We start from the raw sequence: 27,994 nt of genomic DNA, 5'->3' as shown, positions 1-27,994 counted from the left end.
GTAGCTCTTGGCACGATACGGAAATAGACATCTAGGCAGAACGCGCGCGCTCCTACGTACGCGCGGGAAAGACCAGTTAACGAATTGAACAAATTAAGCAAAATGAAGGGTCTGACTTTGTCCTTACTAATTCTGACGGTGGTGGCAACGGTTACAAGGGTAGCGCGATGTCACGAGCCTTTCCAAATGATCTTTCAATGGAACACGATAGACGTGATCTGGCCGACGGAAGAGATGCGCCAAGTCGCCCTTCGAAAGGGTGGTTACGTACCGGCTAACAATTTGATATCCGGTATAAAGTTGTGGAAAAAAAAAATGTATTTAACGGTACCAAGGTGGAAGAATGGAGTACCGGTTACATTAGGCGTCACGTCGGCGATCCCAATCGAGAGAAATACGGCGCCAAAATTGGAGGCGTTTCCTAATTGGGCTATGCAAAAGGTCGGCGATTGTAGCGCCTTTCAATCGGTTCGTGGCATGGAAATAGATCCAAAGGGTCGTATGTGGGTACTTGACACTGGAAGGCCCTCCTCCTTGACCTTGAACAGCAAATCCGAGTGCAAGCCTCGCTTGATCATCCTAGACCTCGAAGACAAGGGAAAAATACTTCGTAGTTACGAATTCCCGGAAGATGTTGCTCCCCGCGCGACGGCCTATCTGAACGATATCGTCTTGGATCACGAAGATGGCGGTATGGCTTATATAACCGACAACGGAAATAGCGATCCCGGTATTATCGTCTACTCATTGAAGAACAACACGTCTTGGAAGATCAGGCACGAATCGATGAGTGCAAAGAGTGAGGCTGTAGGCTTTATGGTTTCTAAAATTCACGTTATATTACCGATTCACGTCGACGGAATCGCTCTCTCGCCAGCGAGCAGCAAGGACAGACAGGTCTACTATTCTCCCATCTCTTCCTTTCACCTTTATTCCTTGCCAACTTCCGTTTTGAAGAATAATACGAAGGACGTCAATCGATACGTCAAAGAACTCGGTCGCAAAAGCTCGCAGACCGATGGCATGGTCATGTCCGCCACTGGTGTACTTTATTTCGGCCTTCTCAACGATGACGCCGTTGCTACTTGGGACACCAAACAGTCGAACTCTATCACCACCGGTCAAAAAAACATATCAAGGGATCACACTCATATGCAATGGCCCGATACGTTCGCTTTTGACGAGGACGGTAACTTTTACTGCGTTACCAATTCCTTTCAAAACTTTATCAACAATCTCGTAGACGTCAATGTTCCCAATTATCGTGTCTTTCAGACGTCAGTCTCATCCAATAGTTACCAATATTTCGAAGATGGTTCGGTACCGCAGCTACCGAATATCACAGCTGATGAGGTACCGCAGCTACCGAATATCACATCTGATGCGGTACCGCAGCAACCGAATATCACAGCTGATGCGGTACCACAGCTACCGAATATCACAGCTGATGCGGTACCACAGCTACCGAATATCACAGCTAATGCGGTACCGCAGCTAACGAATGTCACAGCGAATGTGGCACCGCATCTACCGAATACCACAGCTGGTGCAACTGGACTTTTCCTCATTCTTCCTAAAATATTATTGCCTCTTTTCCTTCTGCATATTTCCAATTAATTTCAAAAAATCTAGTGACGTTATTATATTAAAACGAAAATCTCTCGGATGGTGATAATCAACTCGGGATAATACAATTTGTGCAAATTTATATACCGATATAGTAGATAAAAAATTTCAATTATGATATATTCAAGTTCATATTATAAATTATCATGCAAAACGAAACATATAAAAAATTTAATGCATGTCGATGTAATTAAGCTTTAAAAGTAACGCAAATAATATTAAAATCGAATAAGCAAATGGAATTAATATATATTTTTGAATATATGTATATGATAAGGTGATTCAATTGCTATATATAAATATGACGAATAAAAGACGGATAAATATACATATATATCGTACATAATTAATAATTTCTCTTAGAATATATATAGATAATACTGCTACTATTATCTAGCCTTTATTTAAAATAATAAATTATCAATAAAGAGACAAAAATTCTGCATTTCCTTATGTTTTTTTTGAAATCCTTATAATGATCCAATATAAAAATAATCCTAATCCAATATAAAAATTTCATAAACTCAATTTACATAGTAAACAAATTATTAGATTGCGTGAAACGCGAATAACCGGAATAAAAAAGAAGTTTTGGATATGTATAATTATTATACTACACTTGGTTGTTCCGTCGAATCGTCGTAAGATGATATTATGCATGCATATTATCATCGTGCACGTGAACATCATCTGGATAAAAACACCGGAGAAGAAAATATTGAAAAATTTCAACGTCTTGCCGAAGCTTGGTCTATTTGTACACTGCAATTGATACACCTCGCAAATTATATACTTAATCCTGTGTCAATGTTAGACAACTCATCTAATTAAAGATTGCGCATAATGTCCAAAATTGACTTGAACCAACTTCTTCAAATTTCCACCGTACAGTCTTATCACAATCACACCATGTAATACATGAAACATTGTACAGTAAATTGGTTATGCTACCTAATAAAAATATGTACAGAAGTCGTACAAAGGAGCAGGAATCCAATCTGTGAGAAAGTGCTATTTTATCTCTACATCAAAATCAAGAACAAGAAGTTTAGTTTCCTCCGTACCATTGCGACTACCAACTGCACACACTAATTTTGTGTCACTTGCACGTATTATCCATGCAACTCCACTACTTCCACCACTTTCTAAAGCAACTAGATTTCTTATAAAATCACCTAATAAATACACACAAAAAATGTCATTATGATATGATTAACTTATTATATAACATGATAATAATTAGTAGAATAATTTACGAACCAGTTTTGACATTCCATAGCTTAATAGGCCCGTTAACAAGGGCCAATTTTCGATTTTTTAGTAACAAGGGGGCAAACTTAGTCTAAGGGTAAATCAACGACGCTGAATCGAATGGTGCTAATTTTATTGCAATTGGATGTAAGGTTTTTGAGTCAAAGGTTAAAAAAGGTTAAAAAATGGCTTTATCTTGGAATATAGGCATTTCGAAAAAATAGGCATAATCGAAAAAAATTTCAAACAAAAGTCGTAGAGAATTAAAAAATACATAAAAATTGTTTGGTTTATCTTCGTATCTGCAATAATAAGCTAGAAATATTGGAAAAAAGACAATTGTAGAGTGGGGCGCAAGTCCCGCCTCTCCGTCGGTTTTTAAACGCGAGCGGGCTAGTGTACGTGCGAGCGTCCGTGTGTCGCCGACGAAGAGGCGGGACTATCCCCACTCTTACAAATTACCTTTTACCATCTATTTTCCAATATTTCTCGCTTATTATTGCAGATACGAAGAAAAACCGTAGAGTATTTTTTATGTATTTTTTAATTCTCTAATACTTTTGTTTAAAACTTTTTTCAATTAAATGCCTAGATTCTAAGATAGAGCCATTTTTTATCTTTTTTTACCCTTTTCCTCAAAAACCTTACATCCAATTGCAATAAAATTAGCACCATTCGATTCAGCGTCGTCGATATACCCTTAGATCAAAAAATCAGCACGTTACTCAAAAATCGAAGTTTGGCTCTCGCTGACTGGCCTACATAGGTTTGGTCTCTTCTCACGACGGCGTTTGATCGTTCGCGCGCGTCTCTTCGGGGGTGGTGCATCGGTGTGTGTATAACTAGGATAGATAAAGAAAGAGAATAACGAAGCCTCGGCTCGGACTCTTCTTGGTTTCTCTCGTCAGTTAAATTCCGAACGTAAGCGGGCGTGCAACGTTCCAACGTTTCTCTTCTTTCAAATACAGCGTTCCGGTTTCTTTCAATTTCATTTCGTTTGGTGCCGTACGAAATTAATATTATTATTATTATACGGAATTAGATTATAAATAGAGATAAAGATTAGCAGAAATTGGGTGATACTATAGGAGCGTAGCTCTTGGCAGCGATACGGAAATAGACATCTAGGGAGAACGCGCGCGCTCCTACGTGCGCGCGGGAAAGACCAGTTAACGAATTGAACAAATTAAGCAAAATGAAGGGCCTGACTTTGTCCTTACTAATTCTGACGGTGGTGGCAACGGTTACAAGGGTAGCGCGATGTTACGAGCCTTTCCAAGTGATCTTTCAATGGAACACGATAGACGTGATCTGGCCGACGGAAGAGATGCGCCAAGTCGCCCTTCGAAAGGGTGGTTACGTACCGGCTAATAATTTGATATCCGGTATAAAGATGTGGAAAAATAAAATGTATTTAACGGTACCAAGGTGGAAGAATGGAGTACCGGTTACATTAGGCGTCACGTCGGCGATCCCAATCGAGAGAAATACGGCGCCAAAATTGGAGGCGTTTCCTAATTGGGCTATGCAAAAGGTCGGCGATTGTAGCGCCTTTCAATCGGTTCGTGGCATGGAAATAGATCCAAAGGGTCGAATGTGGGTACTTGACACTGGAAGGCCCTCCTCCTTGACCTTGGACAGCAAATCCGAGTGCAAGCCTCGCTTGATCATCCTAGACCTCGAAGACAAGGGAAAAATACTTCGTAGTTACGAATTCCCGGAAGATGTTGCTCCCCGCGCGACAGCCTATCTGAACGATATCGTCTTGGACCACGAGGATGGCGGTATGGCTTATATAACCGACAACGGAAATAGCGATCCCGGTATTATCGTCTACTCATTGAAGAACAACACGTCTTGGAAGATCAGGCACGAATCGATGAGTGCAAAGAGTGAGGCTGTAGGCTTTATGGTTTCTAAAATTCACGTTATATTACCGATTCACGTCGACGGAATTGCTCTCTCGCCAGCGAGCAGCAAGGACAGACAGGTCTACTATTCTCCCATCTCTTCCTTTCACCTTTATTCCTTGCCAACTTCCGTTTTGAAGAATAATACGAAGGACGTCAATCGATACGTCAAAGAACTCGGTCGCAAAACCTCGCAGACCGATGGCATGGCCATGTCCGCCACCGGTGTACTTTATTTCGGCCTTCTCGCCGATGACGCCGTTGGTATTTGGGACACCAAACAGACGAACTCTTTCACCACCGGTCAAAGAATCATATCAAGGGATCACACTCATATGCAATGGCCCGATACGTTCGCTTTTGACGAGGACGGTAACTTTTACTGCGTTACCAATTCCTTTCAAAACTTTATCAACAATGTCGTAGACATCAATGTTCCAAATTATCGTATCATTAAGACGCGAGCCTTATCCAAGAGTTACCAATATTTCGAAGATGGTTCGGCACCGCAGTTACCGGATATCACAGCTGGTGCGGCTGGACTTTCCCTCATTCTTCCTACGATATTATTGCCTCTTTTCCTTCTGCATATTTTCAATTAATTTTTCATTCCTCCGTCCATTCATCCATCCATCCATTTGTTCATCTACGAGTTCCAACTCGATTCAACAAATAATCGAGGATTGGGGCTTACAAATATTTCGACCTATAAAAGACGTATACATGCTGCGTATATAGCTATGTGAGTTACGATCGCACGTCAAATGGAACCAAACTACGGATAAAGAAGAAAATCTACCTGATTCGAATTGTGCGAATATACGATTTCGTCTTAATATTATATCGGTTGATTGTATTCCCTAAACCTACAAGCTACGTCATCAAATCTCTTTTAAATCAAGTCGATAGGAATCTTTTAAACGATGACGACGTGAACGTTGACATTCCAATATAAATATAATCCTTGTCGACTACGTAACATTGCGATATGCTCATTAAGTTTACGATCTCACGAGAAATGTGCATTTCCTTGTTGTCTCAAGACGTAGCACAAGAACCGCAACGCATTTTTCTACTTTCGTTATATAATTATTCAAAGAAAAGGAGATGACAAAAAAATACATAATAATAACGAGCAGGTGCAAGCCTGAAATCTCTACGAAACTACCTCGATATTCTTAAATATTTAAAAATGATATCAATAGAAAAAACAGTCAAATATTTCTCAATTTAATTATTAGCTATTATCGAAATAAAAAACATCAAGCAAAAGTACTTAAACGCGAGACACCAATGGCGACACGAACTCACGACCTCGTTTCATAAAACGCATAAACTTTGACTAGAGATTCGAGATTAGAAAGAATCAACGACGTTACGCGCTGGTCTTACGAGAGAAAAAAGAAAGAAAGTAATATATATATATATATAGAGAGAGAGAGAGAGAGCGAGAAAAAAAGAATAAATCACGAGTAGAACTCATTGTCAGTAGCCAAGAACATTCTTCTTACGCATTCATTGTATGCGAGAAGTAGAGAAGAAGAAGAAACTTGCGTAGCAAGCCCGGATTACTTTGTTACTTTGACCCAAGCAAAACAACACCCTCGGCTTCATATTCGTCTAGTTTTTTAAGAATATGTGTTAACGAATTTATAATACACGATAGTTGTTCCGATCTCTAAAATCACAAATAGCCTTGAACTTTGACACCATTCGATAAATCACGATTGAATTTAATTGACGTTCCAATAAATAACTTAAGCGATAATTATAATCATTCGATAAATCTCTGCGATGATTAAATTTATTTTACTTATGGCCTTTTTATTTTTTAATGAGAATGTATATGCAATCGTTGTCGAGTCGATTTACGAGTACAAGGCGTGGAAATGTTTTATTTACAATTTGAAAAGGAAACGTTGGGAAGAAGTTGACTCTTTCTCACTTTCTCGTTTAAAGACGTTTCTCACAATTGTGTTTGTCTTTCGATACGCTCGAGACGATTCGCGTTCTACTTTTGTTCTCTCTCTTTCTTTCTCGCAGGTAAGAACCTCGCCTCGTTTCGAGTTGTAAACGATGACAAAGCGTGTGCGAGCACACGGCCGAGGGTGAGGCTCCACGAATGACGAAATCTTCCTTGGGAAAATGTTCTCGTAATCCAAAGATAGATGTTAATTGAAGATAACGTTTGTACGATGCACCGAGATCTCACCTTCTCGTTACGCTTTACATTGAATTACTTTAAACTTTTCTTCCTCTTTCCTTTTTTTCTTGACTTAACTACGTTTATATTCATATCTTATTTACGCTTTGAGTAACCCTTGCCGTGCTAACGTTACCAAGTGAAATTTCAAGAAAGTATTACAGAGATGAATACTCTTTCTCGTTGTCGATCGTAATAATTAATTTTAATTGTCAACAACAGCAAGGGGATACAATTCAACGAGTTGCATTCGATAGCTATACGTCATATTTAAAAATTACATAGCTTCGTGGAGATACGCAGGTGTATTAGAAACATAAAAGAAAACCTTCTTTACGTTATTACGATATCGTCAAAAAAATCGATTCATTCTAATGATACGAATGTTGCTCGTATTGTGTGGAAAAATTGTGTAACCAAAATTCAGCTACCAAAGAAAACCACTGGCCTGTTTCGGCTTTCAGTCTTGCTGATCGATGCATTTCTTTTGTTTTATCCATTATTGTTTATTCTCAAACGCATTAATGGTACAATTTTTTGTTGATTTAATATTATTAATTTTGTAATCTTGTTTTTCACACAAATTTTAATATTAAATCAGTAAATCAAGTTATTATTATCCTGGAAGGATCGCTTCTACATATTAACTAGTTATTACATATCAAAAAATCTAGTGATGTTATTATGTTAAAGCGAAAATCTCTCGGATGGAGATAATCAACTCGGGATAATACAATTTGTGCAAATTTATATACCGATATAGTAGATAGAAAATTTTAATTATGATATATTCAAGTTCTCATTATAAATTATCATGCAAAACGAAACATATAAAAAATTTAATGCATGTCGATGTAATTAAGCTTTAAAAGTAACGCAAATAATATTAAAATCGAATAAGCAAATGAAATTAATATATATTTTTGAATATATGTATATGATAAGGTGATTCAATTGCTATATATAAATATGACGAATAAAAGACGGATAAATATACATATATATCGTACATAATTAATAATTTCTCTTAGAATATATATAGATAATACTGCTACTATTATCTAGCCTTTATTTAAAATAATAATTTATTAATAAAGAGACAAAAATTCTGCATTTCCTTATGTTCTTTTTGAAATCCTTATAATTTAATTAGCTTTTGCGAAACAATATAGTATGTAGGAGCATAAGTAATTACGTTAACCGCTGCTAGATGGCGAACGGTCGTGTCATTCGAACACATGAAAATATGCAATTCTTCGTACGCTCGTGCATTACTCGGCTCTTTTCGTAAGTAGTCGTGTCACGACCTCGTGTCGGATAGGATAACTAGTAAAATGAGGTTACCATATAATCTATAAAAAATTTCATAAACTCAATTTACATAGTAAACAAATTATTAGGTAGCGTGAAACGCGAATAACCGGACTAAAAAAGAAGTAATGGATATGTATAATTATTATACTACACTTGGTTGTTCCGTCGAATCGTCATATGATGATATTAAACATGCATATTATCATCGTGCACGTGAACTTCATCCGGATAAAAACACCGGAGAAGAAAATATTGAAAAATTTCAACGTCTTGCCGAAGCTTGGTCTATCTTAAAAGATCCCGAGTTAAGGAAAAAGTATGACAGTGAATGTAAGCAAGCGGAATTAGAATCTAATAACATTGTTGTTCATGCGACTGTACAATTACATGAATTACAAGCAATAAATGATGATAACGTATTAAGTTTTCCATGCAGATGTGGAAATTATTACAAAGTAGACAAAAATATGCTCGAAGAACAAAATTGTTCAATTTATGTGACTTGTGAAGAATGTACTTTTATTATCATTGTTAAAACATGATATATTAAACAGTTTTCAGAAAGACAAATATTCTGTACTTAATATGTAACGTTATAGGGTACAGTTGTTGCTGGAGTATTAAAGCGGTAATGCAATTGTCAAGAAATCAATGGAAAACAAACTTTGATCTGTAAATTATACAAGTTTAAATTCCATCTTTTATTCTATAGCATATATCTTGTTGGTTTTGAATAAATTTTCAAACTTTATAGTATCTTCAAAAGTGACTAAAAGTTTGTTTGAATTTTCACACGCTTTTACTCCTATTGTTATTATAAAAATAAATCTAACTGCGCATCGCAGAAAATTGAAATATACTGTGTTCAAATTTACATACGTATATACACATATAGTATATAGTTTTGTCCATTTAATTTGTTAGTTGTTGCTACATTTCCAACGTTAAAAAAATATTATCTATTTATATAGGAAACTAAGTGTACAGATTCTAGTTTGCTGTTAGACAAATTTGATATGACAGAGAATATAGTAAATAAAAATACGACTTTTCTAAAATGGAGCAACATTTTCTATTTCTTGTAAAAAATGATACAACAGATAACACATCCTTATAATATAAACTATTAAGCAATATACAAATAAAACACGATCCTTAGAATAACCAGGGTTCAATAATAAAAGATGCGTTCTCATGCGAAATATATCTTCCGATATATGTATTCCGACAAATGAATATATTGAGCATTTTTTCAAACCTAGTTTTCAATGATCCGTTATTGTCTACATTGATAGAATTAATAAATGTCTCTAAAGATCGTGATTACACAAGCGATTTTATGAAAATGACTTATACATCCTATATGCAGGAAATAATATGCAGCTCTTATTATTGCCCCTTGGTAGAAAAAAAAAGAAATACTTTAATGAATTATTGAAAAGATACTGCTATTATATAACTTTCGATGCGAGCCTTTTCATTACATTTACTTCCAATCATTTATATAATCATTTACGCCACGATTTACGTTACGATTGTTTACATAGAATAAATAAATTCTTTTCGAATAATTCTAATGATCCGCTCATTTGTAGATATTTTTATACTTATATAAAAAAGTCATTTTAATTTTTGAATATAATTAATGATGGAGATTTTAATCGCCACACATATGGGATTACACCTAATGAAAATATTTATATATCACAATATACATATATTCCTATTTAACGTAAATATATAAAAACAAATTTAAGTCATATTCACCACGATGCAACTCCAAAATTGCAATTAAGATCAAATTTTGTCCCCTTAGTCATTTTTATACACGTCCAATTTATTTGATCAGATTTTTGCATTTCCAAGTAAATTAAAATGATTCTTCTTTCTTTCATATTTCGACGTGTTCTTAAGACGTTGGAATTAAACAAATTTGAAACTATTTACCTAACGATTTACTAATATTCATTACACCATACATCATTATATCCAAGTGATAGTTATAAAATCTAAATCTTTGTGTCCTCCCATATGCGTATCTTTGTCAGTCTCACAACAACGTATTTTCCTTCTTAAAACAAAAATTACCTTTCTAGATACAGATGGATACCTAAATAATGCGGCATGATTTCTTGATCTTTGCATTTAGATTAAGATAAGATTTAATTAGATATAATTTCTTCAATAAAATAAAAAAGAAAATAACTACGTTAAATTATAACTTACGTGGGCAATTAATAATAACTTATCCAATTTAGAATTTTTTAAATAACCCTTTCAAAGTATCGATAAAACCTTTTTTATATTGTAACAAATTAGATTTCCTTGGCTTTCTCAGTACGAATTTTGTTAACAGCCCACATAAACTTGCAATAAAAATTTCAATATAAAAGAATGATCATGCCTCTTTTATATTTGCAATAGTTCTGATAAATTCAATAACAGCAATAATTCAGTATTACACTTGTAAAGCTCTCATCTCCTGGAGGCTATTGAGTCTTTTAAATCTCATATTTGTACACTGCAATTGATACACCTCGCAAGTTATGTACTTAATCCTGTCAATATTAGACAACTCATCTAATTAAAGATTGCGCATAATGTCCAAAATTGACTTGAACCAACTTCTTCAAATTTCCACCGTACAGTCTTATCACAATCACACCATGTAATACATGAAACATTGTACAGTAAATTGGTTATGCTACCTAATAAAAGTATGTACAGAAGTCGTACAAAGGAGCAGGAATCCAGTCTGTGAGAAAGTGCTATTTTATCTCTACATCAAAATCAAGAACAAGAAGTTTAGTTTCCTCCGTACCATTGCGACTACCAACTGCACACACCAATTTTGTGTCACTTGCACGTATTCTCCATACAACTCCACCACTTCCACCACTTTCCAAAGCAACTAGATTTCTTATAAAATCACCTAATAAATACACACAAAAAATGTCATTATGATATGATTAACTTATTATATAACATGATAATAATTAGTAGAATAATTTACGAACCAGTTTTGACATCCCATAGCTTAACAGTACCATCATCGGAGGAAGTAATCACAAAATGACTATTAAACTGAAGACAAGTAACCGCCGACTGATGTTTATTTGGACCAGAAAGTGTTTGAAGGCAGTGCCCGCTAACAATGTCCCACACCTTGACCGTAGAGTCTGCATTTCCAGACACCAAAATATTATTACGCAATTCCATACCTGAAGTAAGAGACTGATGACCCATAAGAGTATGTCTACAAGCACCAGTTTCCACTTCCCATACTCTTATACTCGTATCCAGTGATCCGCTAACAACATGCACACCATCGAACTAATAAGAAAACAAGACATATATATTAATAATTATACAATTGAAAAAGTATTGAACAAGAAAATTTGATAAGAGTAGTATTATTTACCTGGAGGGAATAGACACGATTGGTATGTCCTTGCAATGTATGAAGGCACTCCTCGCGTTCGGGATTCCATACTTTGACCATATAATCATAAGCCCCACTTACAACTAATTTTCCATCATATTGCACACACCTAACAGCTGCCAAATGGCCCACAAGTACGTGGAGACATTCACCAGTGTCTATTTGCCACACTCTTAATGTGGCATCTCTACTACCACTAACCACTTTGTTTCCATATAAATGCATACATCTCACCGTCGATGTATGCCCATACAAAGTATGAATACACTGACCAGTCTCTGCATTCCATACTTTTAAGGTACGATCTGTACTACCGCTAATCACTATAGTTCCTGACATTTGAGAAGACCAGACACCTCCAGTATGTCCAACCAATGTTCGTAAACACTACAAATAAAGATATTCATATTGTAAGCTAATTAGAGATTTATTAGCTTTAAATTATTATATTTAAATTTTTATATACTTGGGATATTTACCTTACCCGTAACAGCTGACCAAACTTTAAGAGTATTATCATCAGAACCACTAACTATTCGATTGCCAGAAAACTGAAGGCATGTAATAACGTGATCATCGTGACCTTTAAGAACTTTTGGAGTACGGATAGGCTTTGTTCTCCAATTCATTTTTATATTGTGTTGTCGCATGTAAGCTTGTTTCCACGGCGACGAAGAATTTCCAGGATTTCTTCCATTTTTACGTTTCCACGGAGGAAAATCTTTTAAATCATCTATACCAGCAGCTATGCATTTCTCTTTCCAAAGTAAATTATCGTCTGCTAAAAATCTCCAATTCCTACATGTCTGCGCTGCGCGTAATAAATCTCTTGGTTCTAAGAAAGCCAATACTGATAAGGCTAATTCTTTTGGCAGTAAAGATATGAAATCCCTTTGAAATTGTGGTTCTATAACTTGCATCATATGACGGACTTGCGTTGGTTCGCATCTTTCTATTAATTCATCTATAGCTAGCATTCTTTCTGCATTTGACCACCTCTAAAAATGTAATAACGTATAAGACGTAAAATATGATAGGCATATATATATCAAATATTTGTAATAAAATAAGTTGAGAGGTATCTGTAAACACACTTGAAATTGTAAAAGCCAACTATTCATTTCGGGCGGTGGATTATCTTTCGTTGGAATAATGGACCTAACGTGTTTAGCCTTATCATCTAGTTTTTTTATATTCCTGTTTAAAATAATAATACTCATTAGTATTAAATATAATGCATAAGTTTTTAAGATAGCACATACATCATGTGAGATTTATCATCCGGATTAGGTTTCTTGCACGGTAAGCTAGATTCAGTTTCACTTTTTCGTTTTCTATGAGGTTGTACAATATCCAATGGAACGCATGTGTGTAATATCGGGCTGTGGGCTCTCTGTGGCAAGCATGGCTGAGCTTGTAACGCTGGCGATGAACAGCTGCTACCTTCGATTTCTTCTTCACACTCAGCATCATAAAATAAGCCAGAATCGCTAATCTGTTTTATCGTTAATTTATCAATTATGGTCTTAAGATATTAGATTAAGAAATATATGAAATACAAATATATACTAAATGTGTAAACTAAAGAATAAAATAAGCTTACCTCGCTCTCCTCTTCGCTACTTTCATCTTCGTCATCTTCTTCGTCCCCATATTCTTCTGATTCTCCATCTTGTGGAAAGGTGCAATGCATAGGATCTAAGGAACTAGGTCCAGGAACTACTTCGATACCTTCGACAGGACTTGGACTTGTACCTCCTGGTTTTCCTTCGCTAAGCTTTTTTGATGATGTAGAAGGAACAGACATTACTGTATTTTCTTTCTTTTAACGATCTGAAAAATCAAAACGAGACCTTTTAAAATGTAATGTACGATATCAAATGATTATATTGTAAAATCTCTTATTTTACAAACTATATGCAAGAAAAAATATATGTACTAGCTGAAATATTATAATAACAGTAAGGCAAATTTTAAACCAATATTTTCTTTTAAAATTGCATAGTTTTATGGCCAATGTATAGTAGAATACTTTGTCTATATGATATTTTCTAACTTTGAAGTATTTGATGTTATAGGTTTTTAAATTGATCTCCAAAATAATCATCATTTATAAGTAAACGAAAGATAATATTTTATTTAGAAATATTAAAAGTAATAAAAACAGATAAAGTTGGGTAGTGCATCTTATAAATGTGTATATATAATGCATATATAAATAAGCTGTAGATCAAGTCATGGAAAATATATATACTACTATGGGAAATATCATACATTTCATTATATAAATGAACTTTTTCATAAAAAGAACTAATATATCTAAGATTATTTGATTTATAAAGAAAAATAATATATGCATATAAATACGTAATCATAGTTATTTTATTGCATTAAACAAAGAACTTGAATTTTTTTTTTTTTTTTTACCAGTTCTTTAACAAACACTGGTAGCAGCAGTTAACGAATGATACTTCATCAATCAAAATAAATATATTCAACTAAACTTTTGATAGAAAATTGACAAATATCTTACATTGTACAATCGAATTTACAATTGAGAAAAAAATGACATTAGATTGTTCTTCGGGTAATGCATAATAGGATCGATGTTCGAGACAAGTTGTAACGAAAGAAAAAGGAAACGAATCTAACACAAACGAAACGGAGTCGATGCACAAAGTTGGGATCACTAATAGAATCATTATATTCTTCGACAATAAACACATATTATTAATTAACACAGCGATAAAAAAGTCATAACCTTGATTATCTTTTCTATTGTAGCGTGTAATTTGAAAGCTAGCCTAGAACACCTCGTGGCTTGATTAGCCACACCCCGTCTCTTTTATATTTTTTTTCCCAAGTCAACTTAACTAGCTGTGTCTAAAGACGTGGAAAATACTTCATAAAGAATATTCATACTTGGGACACTTTTCTTCTTTGCCCTTCCTCAGCGGAGTCAAACGTCTTGACGATGTAGCGTTGTTAAAACTCTATTATGTTTTTCTATCAACTGATCGTAGTATACATGTTGTTTGTTGTAAGGACGATTTACCGATATGAAAGTGCGAAAATAATGATATTAGGTAAAGGTAATATTTGAAAAGGAAGCGGTAAAATAAAAACAGAATAGACGTATAAACACGGCAAAGAACCCATCGGTAGCCCGTGGCAGCTCCGAGGTTGCCTTCCTACTCCGGCGATACAGAAACCAAAAACATGTAATTCTACGAATGCCAAACTCATCTAAATAACTTTAACGGCTCCAAAATGTTTTACCCTCTTCTGCGCTGGCGCCTTTGTTTTCTATGTTAGATTAACGCCAATTCGACTAAATTACCTATGCAATTCCCTAAGTGTCTCTAGATTTCCTAGTGTCATTCGTGGATTACTGTATGTATAAGAATTAAAAGTTTCTAGATTTATAAATGTCATAATTGATTTTTAAAATGGCCTAGGAATTTTTCACGCATCCTATATCGTATTTTTCTTAATTAATTATTTTAATTATATAAGATTTTTATAGAGTAGTAAATCGTATCTAATAAATATTAACATATTGTATTAATGTCTTTAACCTAACCTATACATATAATCTTAAAAATTCAGAGAAAAAATTAGTTTCTATTCTTTAGAGAAAGATATTCATTCGATCGTGCACCACCATCTTTAAACTCTATATATTATGTACACTCATCTACATATATATTTTTACTTATAAACACATACATGCAACCACATATACACCATTCTGTTTATTTCATGCGGTGAATTGCTGCATCAGGTGAGGTTATAATTTAATGATATGTACGATCATAATGTTTGCAGATTATAATAAGTGTTAACGTCTTTATTATTATAATAATGATTATGAAGAGTAATTGTGAAAGGACATATTGTCTTTCATTTGTTTTTTATATAGAAACTTGATGCAAAAAGAAAATGAATTAGTTATATAGTATATTTATTTATTCTTAATGTCTTCGAGGAAGAAGATTCTTAATAAGAATGTTTTTTAAACTTTTATCACGATATTTTTCGAAGAAGAAATTTATAAAATTATATTTTATGAATCGCTCCTATCACATAAATCAAAATGATCACGTATCTAATGTTTCCTTAATTGGAATAAAAAGAATATTAAGACAAAATAATATTGCATTTATGGAAGGTCATGCTTGTATTTGTGTGGATTGTCCTATATGTGAAATGAATAAATGTACAAAAGGCCCAAAGGTATATATAAATAAGACAACAGGTAAACATATATTTGAATTTTCTAATTTATTATTTATAATTGTGGAATATACAATGGTACACTATATATGTATCAATGACTGTTATTTCTAAGACAAATATTACATTATATATTACAGGATTCTTTATATGCGATAAATGCAGGTGCATTGGATCCTGGAGTATATTAGAAAAAATTTTATCGTTGAAGATGACTAATAAAACAATTAAGGAATTAGAGAAACTGAAAAACAGTTTACTGGTGGATCCAAATTATACAAATGAATGGAAAATTATAAAGAAAGATTGTTTAAAGATTTCTCAATTACCCATCAATGAATACGAACAAATCTTTGATACACTTTCCTTAAAAGTATAATCTAATAATCAATAATATTGTAATAAAGATTTATTAAATTTATTTTTATATATACATATTTTTTTTTAATCTAATTTACAGATTATATCTCGGGAAGATATATCCACATTAAACTGTTTGTACAACAAAAATAAAAATGTACTTTATTTTCCACTGTATGCTTTTGGTCAATACCTTGTCGGTTTTAAACAACTATGCTTGAATACTAAAACCGAAGTAACTGTTCCAACTTCAGATGTCAGTGGTCTTATAATTTACAAGCAAAAAAATGCAAGAAACGATAATACTGCAGTTGTTGTACCTACCATTATAGATTTGTTAGCACTAATGTCTCAAAAATTAACAAATCTCATCGTATGTTTGCCATACAATTTACAATACTTACCCCAACAGGTATTGCCAAGTCTAGAAAATTTTAAAAAATTAACTTTATGGTTTGGAAATGAAGATACAAGTTGGGATACAGCACGACATTTCGCCAAAAAACTGAATGAAGAAAGATGTTACTTTGTAAGATCAACAGATCTACAACCTAGACCAAAAATTGCTGTTGATTTAGGATATGATATTAAAAATATTATACAGAAAGCTCAGCCTATATGGCATCAAAGTATTACTACCTTTCGTTCTTTGAGGCATGATGTTTTTAGCGATTTACAAAATATTGATAAAGTACAAGGTGTCAAATGGAATCGATATCCAGCTCTAAATCGTATTTTGAAGGGCCATAGAAGAGGAGAATTTACAATATTAACTGGTCCAACTGGTAAAATGATTATATAGCGATACATATAAATTATAAATATATATATATATTTCTTTGTTATATTAAATAAAAAATGTATTTTTAGGATCAGGTAAAACTACATTTATCAGTGAATATTCATTAGATCTGGCGATGCAAGGAGTTAACACATTATGGGGTAGTTTTGAAATTCGAAACGCACGATTAGCAAAAACAATGTTACAACAAATGGCAGGTGTTTCTCTTGATAATAATCTAGCCGATTTTGATAAGTATGCTGATGCTTTTGAAAAGTTACCTATATATTTTATGATTTTTCATGGTCAACAAAGTATTAAAGTTGTTATGGATGTAAGTTTATTATAAAAATGAATGATTCAAACTCTTATGTAGATAATAATTGAACGAAGTACTTACTTGTTACGTGTTTAGGCAGTGGAACATGCAACGTATGTACATGACATATCTCATGTGATCATTGACAATGTACAGTTTATGATGGGAATTTCTGACGAAGCCAAACACATAGATAGGTAATTCATTAATATTGATAAAATTAAAACTATGATTTCAACTCTTCCATTATTTGTACGTAGGTTTTGGAGACAAGACAAAATAATTTCTGCATTTAGAAACTTTGCTACAAAATACAATTGCCACGTTACACTTGTAATTCATCCAAGGAAAGAACGTTACGACGAAGAACTAACAACTTCATCTATTTTTGGAAGTGCTAAAGCAAGTCAAGAAGCTGATAATGTTCTCATTATACAAGACAAGAGGCTTATTAGTATAAGAGGAAAAAAATATTTACAAGTAAGAATATATATAAATTTTAATTTGATTCACAAGAAAATTTCAGAAAGCATAAATCCTTCTCTGTTTTTTTTTTGTTTCATTTGATACTATAGATAGCCAAAAATAGATACACCGGTGATTTGGGTATCATGCCATTGGATTTTGATAAAACTAGTTTAAGTTATGCAACTAAGAAAAAATCCAAATCTGAAACAAAAAGTTCTACGAAATGTAATTCCAATGAAGAATTAGAATCATAGAATACAATTGAAATCACAGAATCAGGAAAAAATTAATGGATTTGTACAGTGAATATTTTATATATTTATAGGATTTTTCTTTAAGAAAATACAAGAAATATGTCAACACTTTGTAAAGAAAGAAAATTTGTATTAAAAAAATATAAGATAATATTTTATTCGAATGTTTTATTTGATGCAAATAATGGTATAATTTGTTATTGATATGAGCAGAACTGAACAAGAGCAAAAACAAGATGTTAGAAGACTATTCCGAAATATTCAATTTTATCTGATCATAGCTGGTAAGCTAAAGGGGCGTAGGAGGAGAGAGAGTCAAAGAGGAGGAAAGAGAATAAAAGTAGTCTTTTAACACGTTCGCTACTAATATTTATTAATTCATCCGCTATTATAATCAACAATTTGTAAATGTGTTATTCCATGTGATTTATCAAAAATTACATTGATAATTATGTTCAATAAAACAATATTTCGATGTTTCATTTGTTTTTTGTTGATATCTGATTACACATGGTTCATTCAATGTACCGAACGTGTGAAAAAGCCGACAATACTGATAGCAATTTTAATTAGAAATAAAGCTCATACATTGCCATATTTTCTAAGTTTGTTAGAACAACAAAATTATCCTAAAAATCGAATAAAATTATGGTAAGATAAAAATAACTTCTCTTTTCAAAGATATAACCATTTTAACCTTACTTTTCGATGTATAATTGTGTTTATGTCAGAGACGTACTATAGTCAAGTTATGATTTTTAGAAAAGATATGAAGTTTGTGTTTAAAATGATTAAAGAAATTAATCGAAATTTTCCAAAACAATTGAATCAAGTATACCACTTATGTGCTTCTAATATATTTCTTTTATCCTTTATAGGATCCGTAGCGATAATAATATTGATAATACAAGTGAGATATTGAGAGCATGGTTAGCAGAAGAATCAGAAAACTATCATACTATCGATACGTTTATAGATGACAATTCTAATGGATTTGAAGATGAAACAAGTAGTACAAATTGGTCACCTCTTCGATTCACACATGTCATTAATTTACGTCAAGAAGCATTGGATTATGCCAGAAGGATATGGGCTGATTTTATTTGGGTAATTTTGATTGTTCATAATTGATAATCAAATTTAACATAATAATTTAAAAATTTGTAGATGATCGATGCTGATACTTTTTTAACGGATCCAAATACTCTAACAAATTTAATATTAAAAGAGCAAGTTGTGGTTGCTCCTTTGTTAAAATCAGATGGGTTATACAGTAACTTCTGGGCTGGTATGACCGATGACTATTATTATCTTCGAACAGAAAAGTACCAGCTGATTTTATATCGCGAAGATGTAGGATGTTTTAATGTTCCCATGGTTCATAGTGCTGTTCTTATTAATTTAAATATGGTACAATCAGATTTATTGTCTTATAATTTTACAAATTTACCAAAATATGATGGTCCTTTAGACGATGTTATAACTTTTGCTGTTGGTGCTAATAAATCAGGTAAATCATTGAGCTCGCATTTCTATTACACATATGCAAATAATGTAAGAATTACATAAATATGCAGGTGTCCCATTGTATATCTGTAACGATCAATTATATGGATACATCATGGTACCATTGAGAGAAGATGAAACAATTAAAGAAGATCTTCAAAGGCTAACAAATATTAAATTACAAATGTTGTGTATGTCAGAATTGATGTTTTTTATATTATGTTTATTATCTTTATATTTGTTAAATTTCTTTTTTTATTAAAATGATTTTAGCAGAAGATCATTTATCAATATCGAATAGTATGAAAAGATTCATATCTTTTCCAAAAAAGGATACTCTAGGGTTGGACAATATTTATATGATTAATCTTTTAAGAAGATCAGAGAGGCGTACTAGAATGTATCGTCTTTTTGAAGAACTCGGCGCGAAAGTAGAAACTTTTAATGCAGTGGATGGCAGGTAAATTTCATTTATTACAGTGTACTTTTTATGTGTGAGATAAAATATTTTATTTATTTGAATATTTCCGAATACCTATATCCTGATATTATAGCGAGTTAAGCGAAGAAGATCTGAACAAATTGAATGTGAAATTAATGGCAGAATATGAAGATCCTTACCATAAAAGGTATTTTTAAAAAGTAAAACATCATAAATACGTTCAAACAGAAAATATTCTACATACATGTATTTTTAATTCTTCGTAGACCTATGACAACTGGAGAAATTGGTTGCTTTTTAAGTCATTATTATATCTGGAATCAGGTAACGTAACGGGATTTTATAGTAGGCTAATAAAATGAAGAGACTTTTATTACTGATAATAATCAAATAATCAGGTATTAAATAATAAATACCAACGGGTTATGATTCTGGAAGATGACATTAGTTTTGAGCCATTCTTTCGACAGAAACTGCATTTTCTTCTATCCGAATTGAGTACATTAAAGATCCAATGGGATTTAATGTAAGAATTCTTTATACTTGTAGAAAATGTTTATTTTGTAACTCTTAGAAAATGATTGCTATGATATTACTGGTACTTTATAGATACATAGGAAGAAAAAGATTAATAGAAAAAGATGAATCGTGGGTAGAAGGTTCTAAGTATTTGGTTAATGCAGCATATAGCTACTGGACTCTCGGTTATATTTTATCAGCTACTGGTGCCAGAAAACTTGTTGAGGCTAAACCACTTCAAAATATAATACCTGTTGATGAATATATTCCTATTCTATCAAATGCTCATCCAAGGTAAGCCGAATGTTTATTTAAAATAGAAAAAAGATCATTTTCTACCTCATGTTTTTATGTTTTTATTTTCAATATAAGAGAGGATTGGAAAAAGCATTATCCAGTACGTAATTTGAGAGTGCTATCTACAAATCCTCTTTTGATACATCCTACTCATTATACGGGTGATCTGGGATATATAAGTGACACAGAAAATTCAAAGATCGTTTTTGACAATCAAGGAAGCAATATTTTGAAAAATCGAGACGAATTATGAATAATTAAAAAATATACGTAATTTTTTAATATAACATTATACAATTAGATGATATTTTACAATTATGCAATTATCTCAATTTGCTATATATTATTGGTAAGTATTTCATGATTTATGCTTCTACCTAAATTTCTTTTGTATTTTTTTTACGAGTAGATATAATCGTGCCATAATATTTATTTTAACCGATATATTATTATTTTATGTTACGTATTGTGCATCTCTCATTTAATAATAACAATTATTATTGTTAATATAAAAGGTTTATTTTGTGTTTGTAATTTTCTTAAAATTTCGCCGATTTTTGTCTCATCCAGATGCAATTTTGTATAATTGTTCTTAATGATCCGATGAAAAGTATAAGCTATTTAATTTGTAAAAATTGCAACTATAATTTATAAAACAGTCTACAACAAGACTTTAAAAGAGTTGAAAAGAGATAGATGTAGATGACGCGATTGTAGCTTGCGGATTTAGTGATCCAAATTTGAATCTCGACCGCGAATGCAAATGTTATTACGTAAATTTCAGCGAAAAAATATACTTTCTAGGATATTGTGATACTCATCTAAATCAATATTAATATACCACATCAAATGTATAAGAGATACAATATATTAATAAACGTGTTTCTATACGTCTAATTTTATATCTTTATAACATGTTAATGCAATAATGTGTAACATAAATAATAAGCGTATATGTAATTAAATTTGCATATTAATTGTATAACCACCCTAAAACAAAAGAACTTTCTTATATGTGATTAATTTTATAAAGTCTATTAAAGTGCATTCATTTGGCAAGAATAATAAAAATCTAAAAAAATATTTAAAAAAAAACAGATAAATTGAGAATGAAGTCATATTATCATCGCGCCTGTCAAATCCAATTGTATATCCGGCATGAATTGGTCCAGTCAAAGACTGCATATTATATATCTTTAGGGATATTTCTATGAAGGATAATTCCGCGAAGAATATTCTATGAACGATATATAATACTGGTGACCGATAAGTCAGTTTATCTGAACATATCCAAGTGGTATATCTAAAGGTAACCGAGTCGGGGTTGTACGCGTCAATAATGGCGGTTTCCGGCGGCACGACTATCAGAGGATATAGACATAGAGTCGACCGACTGCTAAACTGTGATACAAGTCTGTGAACGCAACACGGATATATCTTTAAATATTCGTCAAGGCAATCGTTATATATCACGTTTTTTTGCGAAGAAACGTGTTAAACAGATCTAAAGTTAGACAATCAAAAACGTTTATACGTTTCGTGGGATGTGGTTCTTCCGCATTTGTGGATAATCAAACAATTTTCGATGCGAGACGTATGTAGTGTTTCTCAAATGGAGTTGACTGTACAATCGTGACTTTCGGCTTCGAACAGACTGACTGCAGTTTACACAACATCCTAGATTAAGTTTTTCACTGTTCCATTTAAACGTGCGATCCTTCCATCTAAATTACCATATCATGGCCTCATCAAATAGAGGTATTCAAATTGGTTCGGCCTGGTATCAAACTAATATTAAGCTAAGACCACAGCATCGTGGCATACATCTTGTTACCGAAGAAATTTTAAAACAAATTCCAGAACTATATCAGTTCTCTGTTGGTCTTTGTCATATACAGAGTAAGTCATTTTCTTTCTCCTAACGACGTTTCTACTATTCTATAATCTCTATGTGTCTACATATACATATGCATAGACAACGTATATTACATTATAGATATATATGTATATGAACTATAATTGTGTGTCAACTATAATCTATTTGTGTGTATATATATATGTGTATATATATACAAATTCGTAAATATTGTTAACTGTAAATACTTAACACATGACATATACCACAATCAATTTTATTCAAATATATATTAAAGTATAAAAGATGTTCTCTATGCTGTGTGTTACAGCTTTGCTTTTTATTTTTTGAGATAATATTAAAAAATCAATAAATAGTTATTAGGTTATTTTAAATATCTTATCTATTGCTAAGTCATGCACATATACAGTATGTATATATGATATTTTCAGGAAAAGAAGTTTTAGGAAGTATATGAACAAAATTTATTTCTTTAATTATATCTAACTGTTATTTGGTTTTTTAATCTATTTTTTTCATGTATATATAACAAAATTTTTAAAACAATCATGTTCACTTTTTATACTAGTTCTTCATACATCAGCTAGTTTAGCATTAAATGAAAGCTGGGATCCTGATGTAAGAGATGATATAGAAATGATGCTTATAAATATTGCAATTACGAATGGAAAGTTAGCTCTTGGTACATGGCAAGGTATTTGGTTTTGTGAACATCGTGATAATGCAGGAAGTCGCAAATTAATCATAACATTGACCGGTTGTCTCAGGGATTCAGCACGTACCCCTTTAAGTCCCGTCAGCCCTATTGCTTCTACCAGCAGCTAGGACCAATCACACCCCCAAAGGTGTGGCAAACGTCAGCTGCACATATCTACTTCTAGTAATTTAAGCTAGCAGCTGCTTAATTCTAGAAATAACCTAAGAGTAGAATCGAAGGAAGAGTGAGTGGATACTATGTAAACACATAAGAACTGTATATATGAATCTTTATATTGAACAAATAGCTGGGAATTTGATTAATTTTTAGAGTCATACTTTAGGTATTCGATTAAATCATTACACGATTACACAAACAGATAACATTATTTCTTAATTTTATTTTATTTGTTTTGTTTTGTTTTTTTTTTTAACAATAAGCTACAATCGAAATGTAATATTGGGATTTATTGGCAACAACTGACCTTAATTCTTGACATAGAGTCGGTTCGTGTAACCCCATTGAGGAGGATGTCTGGATCTACTCGGACCCTTAGCTCTTTCTCGCTTGTATCGCATCGAATACTGTCAAAAATAACGTTCGTCTCGGTATCCAGTCAAGTCCAGGCGAGTTTTCTGCATTCGAGTCCGCATAGAGGCACGCACATATTTGAGTGATCGTATATATATGTAATTATTTATGTTTCATGTGGAAGTCGGTGCATCAAAAGAGTGTCATTGAATTCATTTAATAAAATTAAAAAAGGTACAAAAGATATAAAGTTGGATGTTTAATCTAGTAATGATAAATTGCAGCTATTGTGCAATAAAGTGTTCCATAACAAAAGAATCATGAGAAATATAAGTTATACATACTTTAGAGACATGCAACGTAATTACACTAGTATCCTGTACTCTTTCTCGTTACTCTTAGATATAAATAATCGAATGCATTTTAATGCGTCCAGTACTCCGAATTTAAATATATATAGCTTTATTTAAGAGACCCTTTTACACAAATAGTCAAATTTGCCAAGAAAATTATACAGACAAATGCTGGTCTGAAAACTTGCATTCTTTTTTATATTGTGCAAGATAACCAGCTTTAATACATTCTTTGTTATAACTTTCTAATTCGCTGCTTTTCATAGTGCTGCTATTTCTAATGACGTTTCCATTACACTGGGGGTGTAAGTAGAAAGGTATTTCTCAAACAAATTCAATATCAAAATTCTTTGCTGTGCTAAGGCATTTCTGCTAGAAATAATTACAAAATCTTACAAATAAGATGCATTTACTAATGTGTGTGCAAACAAAGAACCATTCCAAATTCAAAGATTTTACAGCAATGATCTATATTTTGCATTTATGAGCAGAACTTGGCATTTTCAAATCTAATCATCCTAGTGTAATATAAAATGATGCATACATTCCTGCAGAGATTTAGCACTGCAAAGAGCTATAATAAAAATAGCATTCTCATTACGTTTCTTATTAACCACAGGTTATTGTGAACTTGTAAATGTATTTAATATAAAATTAAGCAAATTGATGTGTTAGTCAGTAATATTATTCATTTATAGCGTAAACGATCGTCCATTCATCGATTAGTGGATACGCTTTGTAAAATATCTAATCCAATAATCCATAGCTTAAATATCAACGAGTTATAACATTTCGTCTATAACAAAATTATACACCAGATTGGTGCACTTCGTGATACAATCTCAAATACTGGAGATTACGAAATTCATGCGCGCGAATGTGATTTTGATCTTCTAAATATATCCAAAGGAAAAAAAAAACAAATTTTTATGCCTATATGCCGAATAACAATTGAGCTGTCTAACTGAAGATAAGTGATAAGCAAATATATGTCTGTCAAGCTGCCAATACTGACATACATCATCGGAGTAACATGAGCTACTGTACTACATGTTTACTACATTTGATGGTAGTATATAAATTACAGACTTTGCTTCTAATAAATATAATAAGTGAATTTTACTGCTCACAGATTTCTTTTATAATTTAATTTGTAAGTGAAATTATTAGAAAGAAATATAACCCTTTGCACTCACATTGCTGGCGTGTGACAATACTAATTTTCCCTAAAACTCTTGAATCACTTCTGACGTGGCACTGATGAAACAAAAAAAGAATAATTCTTTAATTTGTTCGATTATTTGATAGATAAAAATACATGTGTTTTTTGTTTTGTTATATACTCTTCATAATATCTATGTCATATTTAATTAAACAAGGAATTTGAAACATTGCATTTTGTTAATTAAATATTGTTATGTCGGAGGTGATTGAGGAGTGCAAAGGATTAAATAACTGTAACAATTGTTTCTGCCTAAGATATTAAAATAGAAGAAAATGAAGTCAGAGTTGCCTGAGAAGAGAAATTACAAAAATGATTATAGTGCAAAGAGATAAAAAAAAAAATCAAAAAATAAGAAAAACTGAAATTTTAACATTTATAAACACACACATTTATAAACTATGTTTTTTTTATAGCAAAATTCTCTTATCTCTGTGTAATCCTGCCAGTTGGACAGTTTTAATATAAGATATGGTAAAGACACAGTTAAAGACAAATTAATCTTTTGTTATTATGAGCATATGGATGTACATAATATTGATTCATCGAAAAAAAAATGCTCTGTGCCAAACATTCGTTTGGTCCTTTGAATTGTACAGTTTCTATCTTCGTCTGAATGGGAATTCTGTACAAAATGAAAAAGTGAAGAATCTTTTTGCAAAATAGATATCCATTAAAAATCAATCTACATAATGTACATGCAAAAAATGCTAAAAATTCTACATATATTATTATACTTATATTATTTTACTTACATAGAAGTAAATGTGCAAGAAAAATAAATCCATTTTGTAAAAGCATGATATTAATTGCAACTAATTCACTAAATGTATTAAATCAAAAAAAAAAAAAAACAAAACAATTTATTCCTCATTTTAATGCTTCAAACTATGAAAAACTCTTTTGCTGACTAATGTCAATAAATTGTACATCCAACTTGGCATTCACATAGAAGCAATTTTTAAAGCTAAGAGTGTCACAAGATATGTTAAATATATCTACACTATTTTAACCTTAGTAAATGAAATAATATAAATGTCCCTTATTTCTTACATTAATTATCTGCATGTAATTATAAAATGTTTCCATTGTTCGTAAAGGTCAGACTTTCGAAGATCCAATTTTTTGTCAAGTCTTCATTACTGTATTACTAGCATGTATGCTACATGTTTCATATAAATTTCATTTAACATGTACATATATACAAATTTAAAAATAATCGAATAATATTGATATATCTAGATATTCATAAGAACACACACACATAATACGTATTTGAATTCCCATTAAAATGGAATTTACATATTTACAATTTATCTTATTTTTTTTCCCTTTTTGTTTTTTAATTAGTTTATACATGGCATACATACTGGAGCAGCGACGCGATTTCATTAATTCATTTAGGCTAAGGAATAATACAAACGTGGACAATTTTGCTAATTTATTTAGCATATCGTTCTAAACTTTAATCACTGCTGCAGTATGCACGAGGCCTTGATATTTAAAATTAAATTAATACACTTGCAATTAACAGTAAGTAAACAATATTTTTCCTCCTTGCAAGAGGTTCTTAACCGTCGGAAAATAAAAATAATACTTCATACACATATAAATATATATAAACATATATGTATATATGAATTACAAAATATTAATCTACTTCTTTTTTAAAATCTTGATATGCTTCCCATTATGTAAAATGTATATATAATTATAGTTTAGTATATAATTTATTTCACAAAAGTAATTTATTTACACTTAACAACGTTTCTAATCTATTTATTAGGATTATGATATATACTAAACGCGATACAACCAGTCTTACACGTCATATTAGAAATTTATATTAAGTAAAATTAATATATTATTGAAATTTAAGCGTTGAAATTATACAGCCAGCTGGAATTAAGTTTCTACAGAAACAATATACTTTATTACATACAAACACACACACACATATATATATATATATATATTTAAAAATATTTATTAATTTATCATGATACATTAAATGTATATACAGATCCTAAGTCTTTTTTTTATTTTTTACTATATAATAATTAAGAAACATTTTTATATAATATTAAAATAGCATTTATGTATCTTTTGAAAAGTAACAAAAAAAGAGAGATATACAGGAAGAAATAAAAGATCTTCGTGTTGGAGCTTAATGTGGTCAACAGCCTGAAAGGTATTTCTCAAATTTATTGTCATGTATGATGAGACAGGAACAAAGATATTGCATATTCTAACTTTCGTAGAATAAATAATAAGAGTTCTACATAGAAAACATTTATAGATTCTCATCAATTGCTACTGTTATTTGTATACAATTATTTTTATTTTTTATTTTTATTTATTTATATCAATTAATGAAACCACATAAC

The 27,994-nt window shown here is 31.8% G+C and overlaps 7 protein-coding genes across 9 annotated transcripts; 6 read left to right on the top strand and 1 right to left on the bottom strand.

Moving 5' to 3' along the window:
• The first annotated feature begins 75 nt into the window (after positions 1–75).
• LOC122519476 (major royal jelly protein 1-like) lies at positions 76–1,868 on the top strand. Its single transcript, XM_043638940.1, has one exon. It carries the CDS (start codon positions 103–105, stop codon positions 1,615–1,617), a length of 1,515 nt encoding a protein of 504 aa, XP_043494875.1. The 5' UTR covers positions 76–102; the 3' UTR covers positions 1,618–1,868.
• A 1,899-nt stretch (positions 1,869–3,767) lies between these two features.
• LOC122519694 (protein yellow-like) lies at positions 3,768–6,555 on the top strand. The gene has a single exon (XM_043639333.1). The coding sequence runs from the start codon at positions 4,073–4,075 to the stop codon at positions 5,387–5,389; it is 1,317 nt and encodes a 438-aa protein (XP_043495268.1). The 5' UTR covers positions 3,768–4,072; the 3' UTR covers positions 5,390–6,555.
• A 1,874-nt stretch (positions 6,556–8,429) lies between these two features.
• Positions 8,430–8,980, top strand: LOC122519434 (dnaJ homolog subfamily C member 24-like). Its single transcript, XM_043638850.1, has 2 exons — positions 8,430–8,817; positions 8,904–8,980. Exons 1-2 carry the CDS (start codon positions 8,430–8,432, stop codon positions 8,978–8,980), a joined length of 465 nt encoding a protein of 154 aa, XP_043494785.1.
• A 2,080-nt stretch (positions 8,981–11,060) lies between these two features.
• LOC122519133 (F-box/WD repeat-containing protein 7) lies at positions 11,061–15,167 on the bottom strand. 3 transcript variants are annotated; one of them, XM_043638406.1, is made up of 8 exons: positions 14,508–15,167; positions 13,350–13,579; positions 13,009–13,208; positions 12,841–12,943; positions 12,226–12,744; positions 11,726–12,133; positions 11,322–11,637; positions 11,061–11,236 (listed from the first exon to the last, which is right to left on the bottom strand). In XM_043638406.1, the coding sequence occupies exons 2-8, from the start codon at positions 13,551–13,553 to the stop codon at positions 11,073–11,075; spliced, it is 1,914 nt and encodes a 637-aa protein (XP_043494341.1). In that variant the 5' UTR covers positions 13,554–13,579; positions 14,508–15,167; the 3' UTR covers positions 11,061–11,072. The 3 variants fall into 3 exon arrangements, with proteins under 3 accessions (XP_043494341.1, XP_043494339.1, XP_043494340.1); XM_043638404.1 differs by having other exon boundaries at positions 13,009–13,241; positions 14,508–15,165; XM_043638405.1 differs by having other exon boundaries at positions 13,009–13,241; positions 14,669–15,165.
• Positions 15,168–15,321: 154 nt separating this feature from the next.
• LOC122519132 (twinkle protein, mitochondrial) lies at positions 15,322–18,646 on the top strand. Its single transcript, XM_043638403.1, has 8 exons — positions 15,322–15,530; positions 15,669–16,004; positions 16,123–16,355; positions 16,443–17,127; positions 17,213–17,457; positions 17,539–17,639; positions 17,703–17,922; positions 18,018–18,646. Exons 2-8 carry the CDS (start codon positions 15,755–15,757, stop codon positions 18,162–18,164), a joined length of 1,881 nt encoding a protein of 626 aa, XP_043494338.1. The 5' UTR covers positions 15,322–15,530; positions 15,669–15,754; the 3' UTR covers positions 18,165–18,646.
• On the top strand, positions 18,616–21,380 carry LOC122519428 (glycosyltransferase 25 family member). Its single transcript, XM_043638841.1, has 10 exons — positions 18,616–18,815; positions 19,043–19,271; positions 19,332–19,674; positions 19,742–19,861; positions 19,944–20,130; positions 20,225–20,299; positions 20,379–20,436; positions 20,511–20,638; positions 20,722–20,925; positions 21,004–21,380. Exons 1-10 carry the CDS (start codon positions 18,616–18,618, stop codon positions 21,179–21,181), a joined length of 1,722 nt encoding a protein of 573 aa, XP_043494776.1. The 3' UTR covers positions 21,182–21,380.
• Positions 21,381–21,403: 23 nt separating this feature from the next.
• LOC122519131 (UPF0047 protein YjbQ) lies at positions 21,404–26,916 on the top strand. Its single transcript, XM_043638401.1, has 2 exons — positions 21,404–22,827; positions 23,373–26,916. Exons 1-2 carry the CDS (start codon positions 22,668–22,670, stop codon positions 23,627–23,629), a joined length of 417 nt encoding a protein of 138 aa, XP_043494336.1. The 5' UTR covers positions 21,404–22,667; the 3' UTR covers positions 23,630–26,916.
• Positions 26,917–27,994: the final 1,078 nt, after the last annotated feature.

This window comes from Polistes fuscatus, unplaced genomic scaffold (genome assembly GCF_010416935.1).
Source record: "Polistes fuscatus isolate 324 unplaced genomic scaffold, CU_Pfus_HIC Scaffold3, whole genome shotgun sequence".
NCBI lineage: Eukaryota > Metazoa > Arthropoda > Insecta > Hymenoptera > Vespidae > Polistes > Polistes fuscatus.
This window is presented reverse-complemented; position numbering and strand designations above follow the sequence as displayed.

What these genes read in the sequence shown, in the direction of transcription:
- LOC122519434 (XM_043638850.1), top strand. Translation starts at nt 8,430, where the DNA reads ATGGATATGTATAATTATTATACTACACTTGGTTGTTCCGTCGAATCG. An exon ending in TTATGTGACTTGTGAAGAAT is followed by an intron (nt 8,818 to 8,903) that starts GTACTTTTATTA and finishes GTAACGTTATAG; the next exon opens with GGTACAGTTGTTGCTGGAGT.
- LOC122519131 (XM_043638401.1), top strand. Translation starts at nt 22,668, where the DNA reads ATGGCCTCATCAAATAGAGGTATTCAAATTGGTTCGGCCTGGTATCAA. An exon ending in TGGTCTTTGTCATATACAGA is followed by an intron (nt 22,828 to 23,372) that starts GTAAGTCATTTT and finishes TTTTTATACTAG; the next exon opens with TTCTTCATACATCAGCTAGT.
- LOC122519133 (XM_043638404.1), bottom strand. Translation starts at nt 13,553, where the DNA reads ATGTCTGTTCCTTCTACATCATCAAAAAAGCTTAGCGAAGGAAAACCA. An exon ending in ATCGTGTCTATTCCCTCCAG is followed by an intron (nt 11,638 to 11,725) that starts GTAAATAATACT and finishes TTTTCTTATTAG; the next exon opens with TTCGATGGTGTGCATGTTGT. An exon ending in GCTATGGGATGTCAAAACTG is followed by an intron (nt 11,237 to 11,321) that starts GTTCGTAAATTA and finishes TGTATTTATTAG; the next exon opens with GTGATTTTATAAGAAATCTA.
- LOC122519694 (XM_043639333.1), top strand. Translation starts at nt 4,073, where the DNA reads ATGAAGGGCCTGACTTTGTCCTTACTAATTCTGACGGTGGTGGCAACG.
- LOC122519476 (XM_043638940.1), top strand. Translation starts at nt 103, where the DNA reads ATGAAGGGTCTGACTTTGTCCTTACTAATTCTGACGGTGGTGGCAACG.
- LOC122519132 (XM_043638403.1), top strand. Translation starts at nt 15,755, where the DNA reads ATGTTTTTTAAACTTTTATCACGATATTTTTCGAAGAAGAAATTTATA. An exon ending in TTGATACACTTTCCTTAAAA is followed by an intron (nt 16,356 to 16,442) that starts GTATAATCTAAT and finishes TCTAATTTACAG; the next exon opens with ATTATATCTCGGGAAGATAT. An exon ending in AATATTAACTGGTCCAACTG is followed by an intron (nt 17,128 to 17,212) that starts GTAAAATGATTA and finishes ATGTATTTTTAG; the next exon opens with GATCAGGTAAAACTACATTT.
- LOC122519428 (XM_043638841.1), top strand. Translation starts at nt 18,616, where the DNA reads ATGTTCAATAAAACAATATTTCGATGTTTCATTTGTTTTTTGTTGATA. An exon ending in TATGGGCTGATTTTATTTGG is followed by an intron (nt 19,272 to 19,331) that starts GTAATTTTGATT and finishes AAAAATTTGTAG; the next exon opens with ATGATCGATGCTGATACTTT. An exon ending in ATTATTATATCTGGAATCAG is followed by an intron (nt 20,437 to 20,510) that starts GTAACGTAACGG and finishes TCAAATAATCAG; the next exon opens with GTATTAAATAATAAATACCA.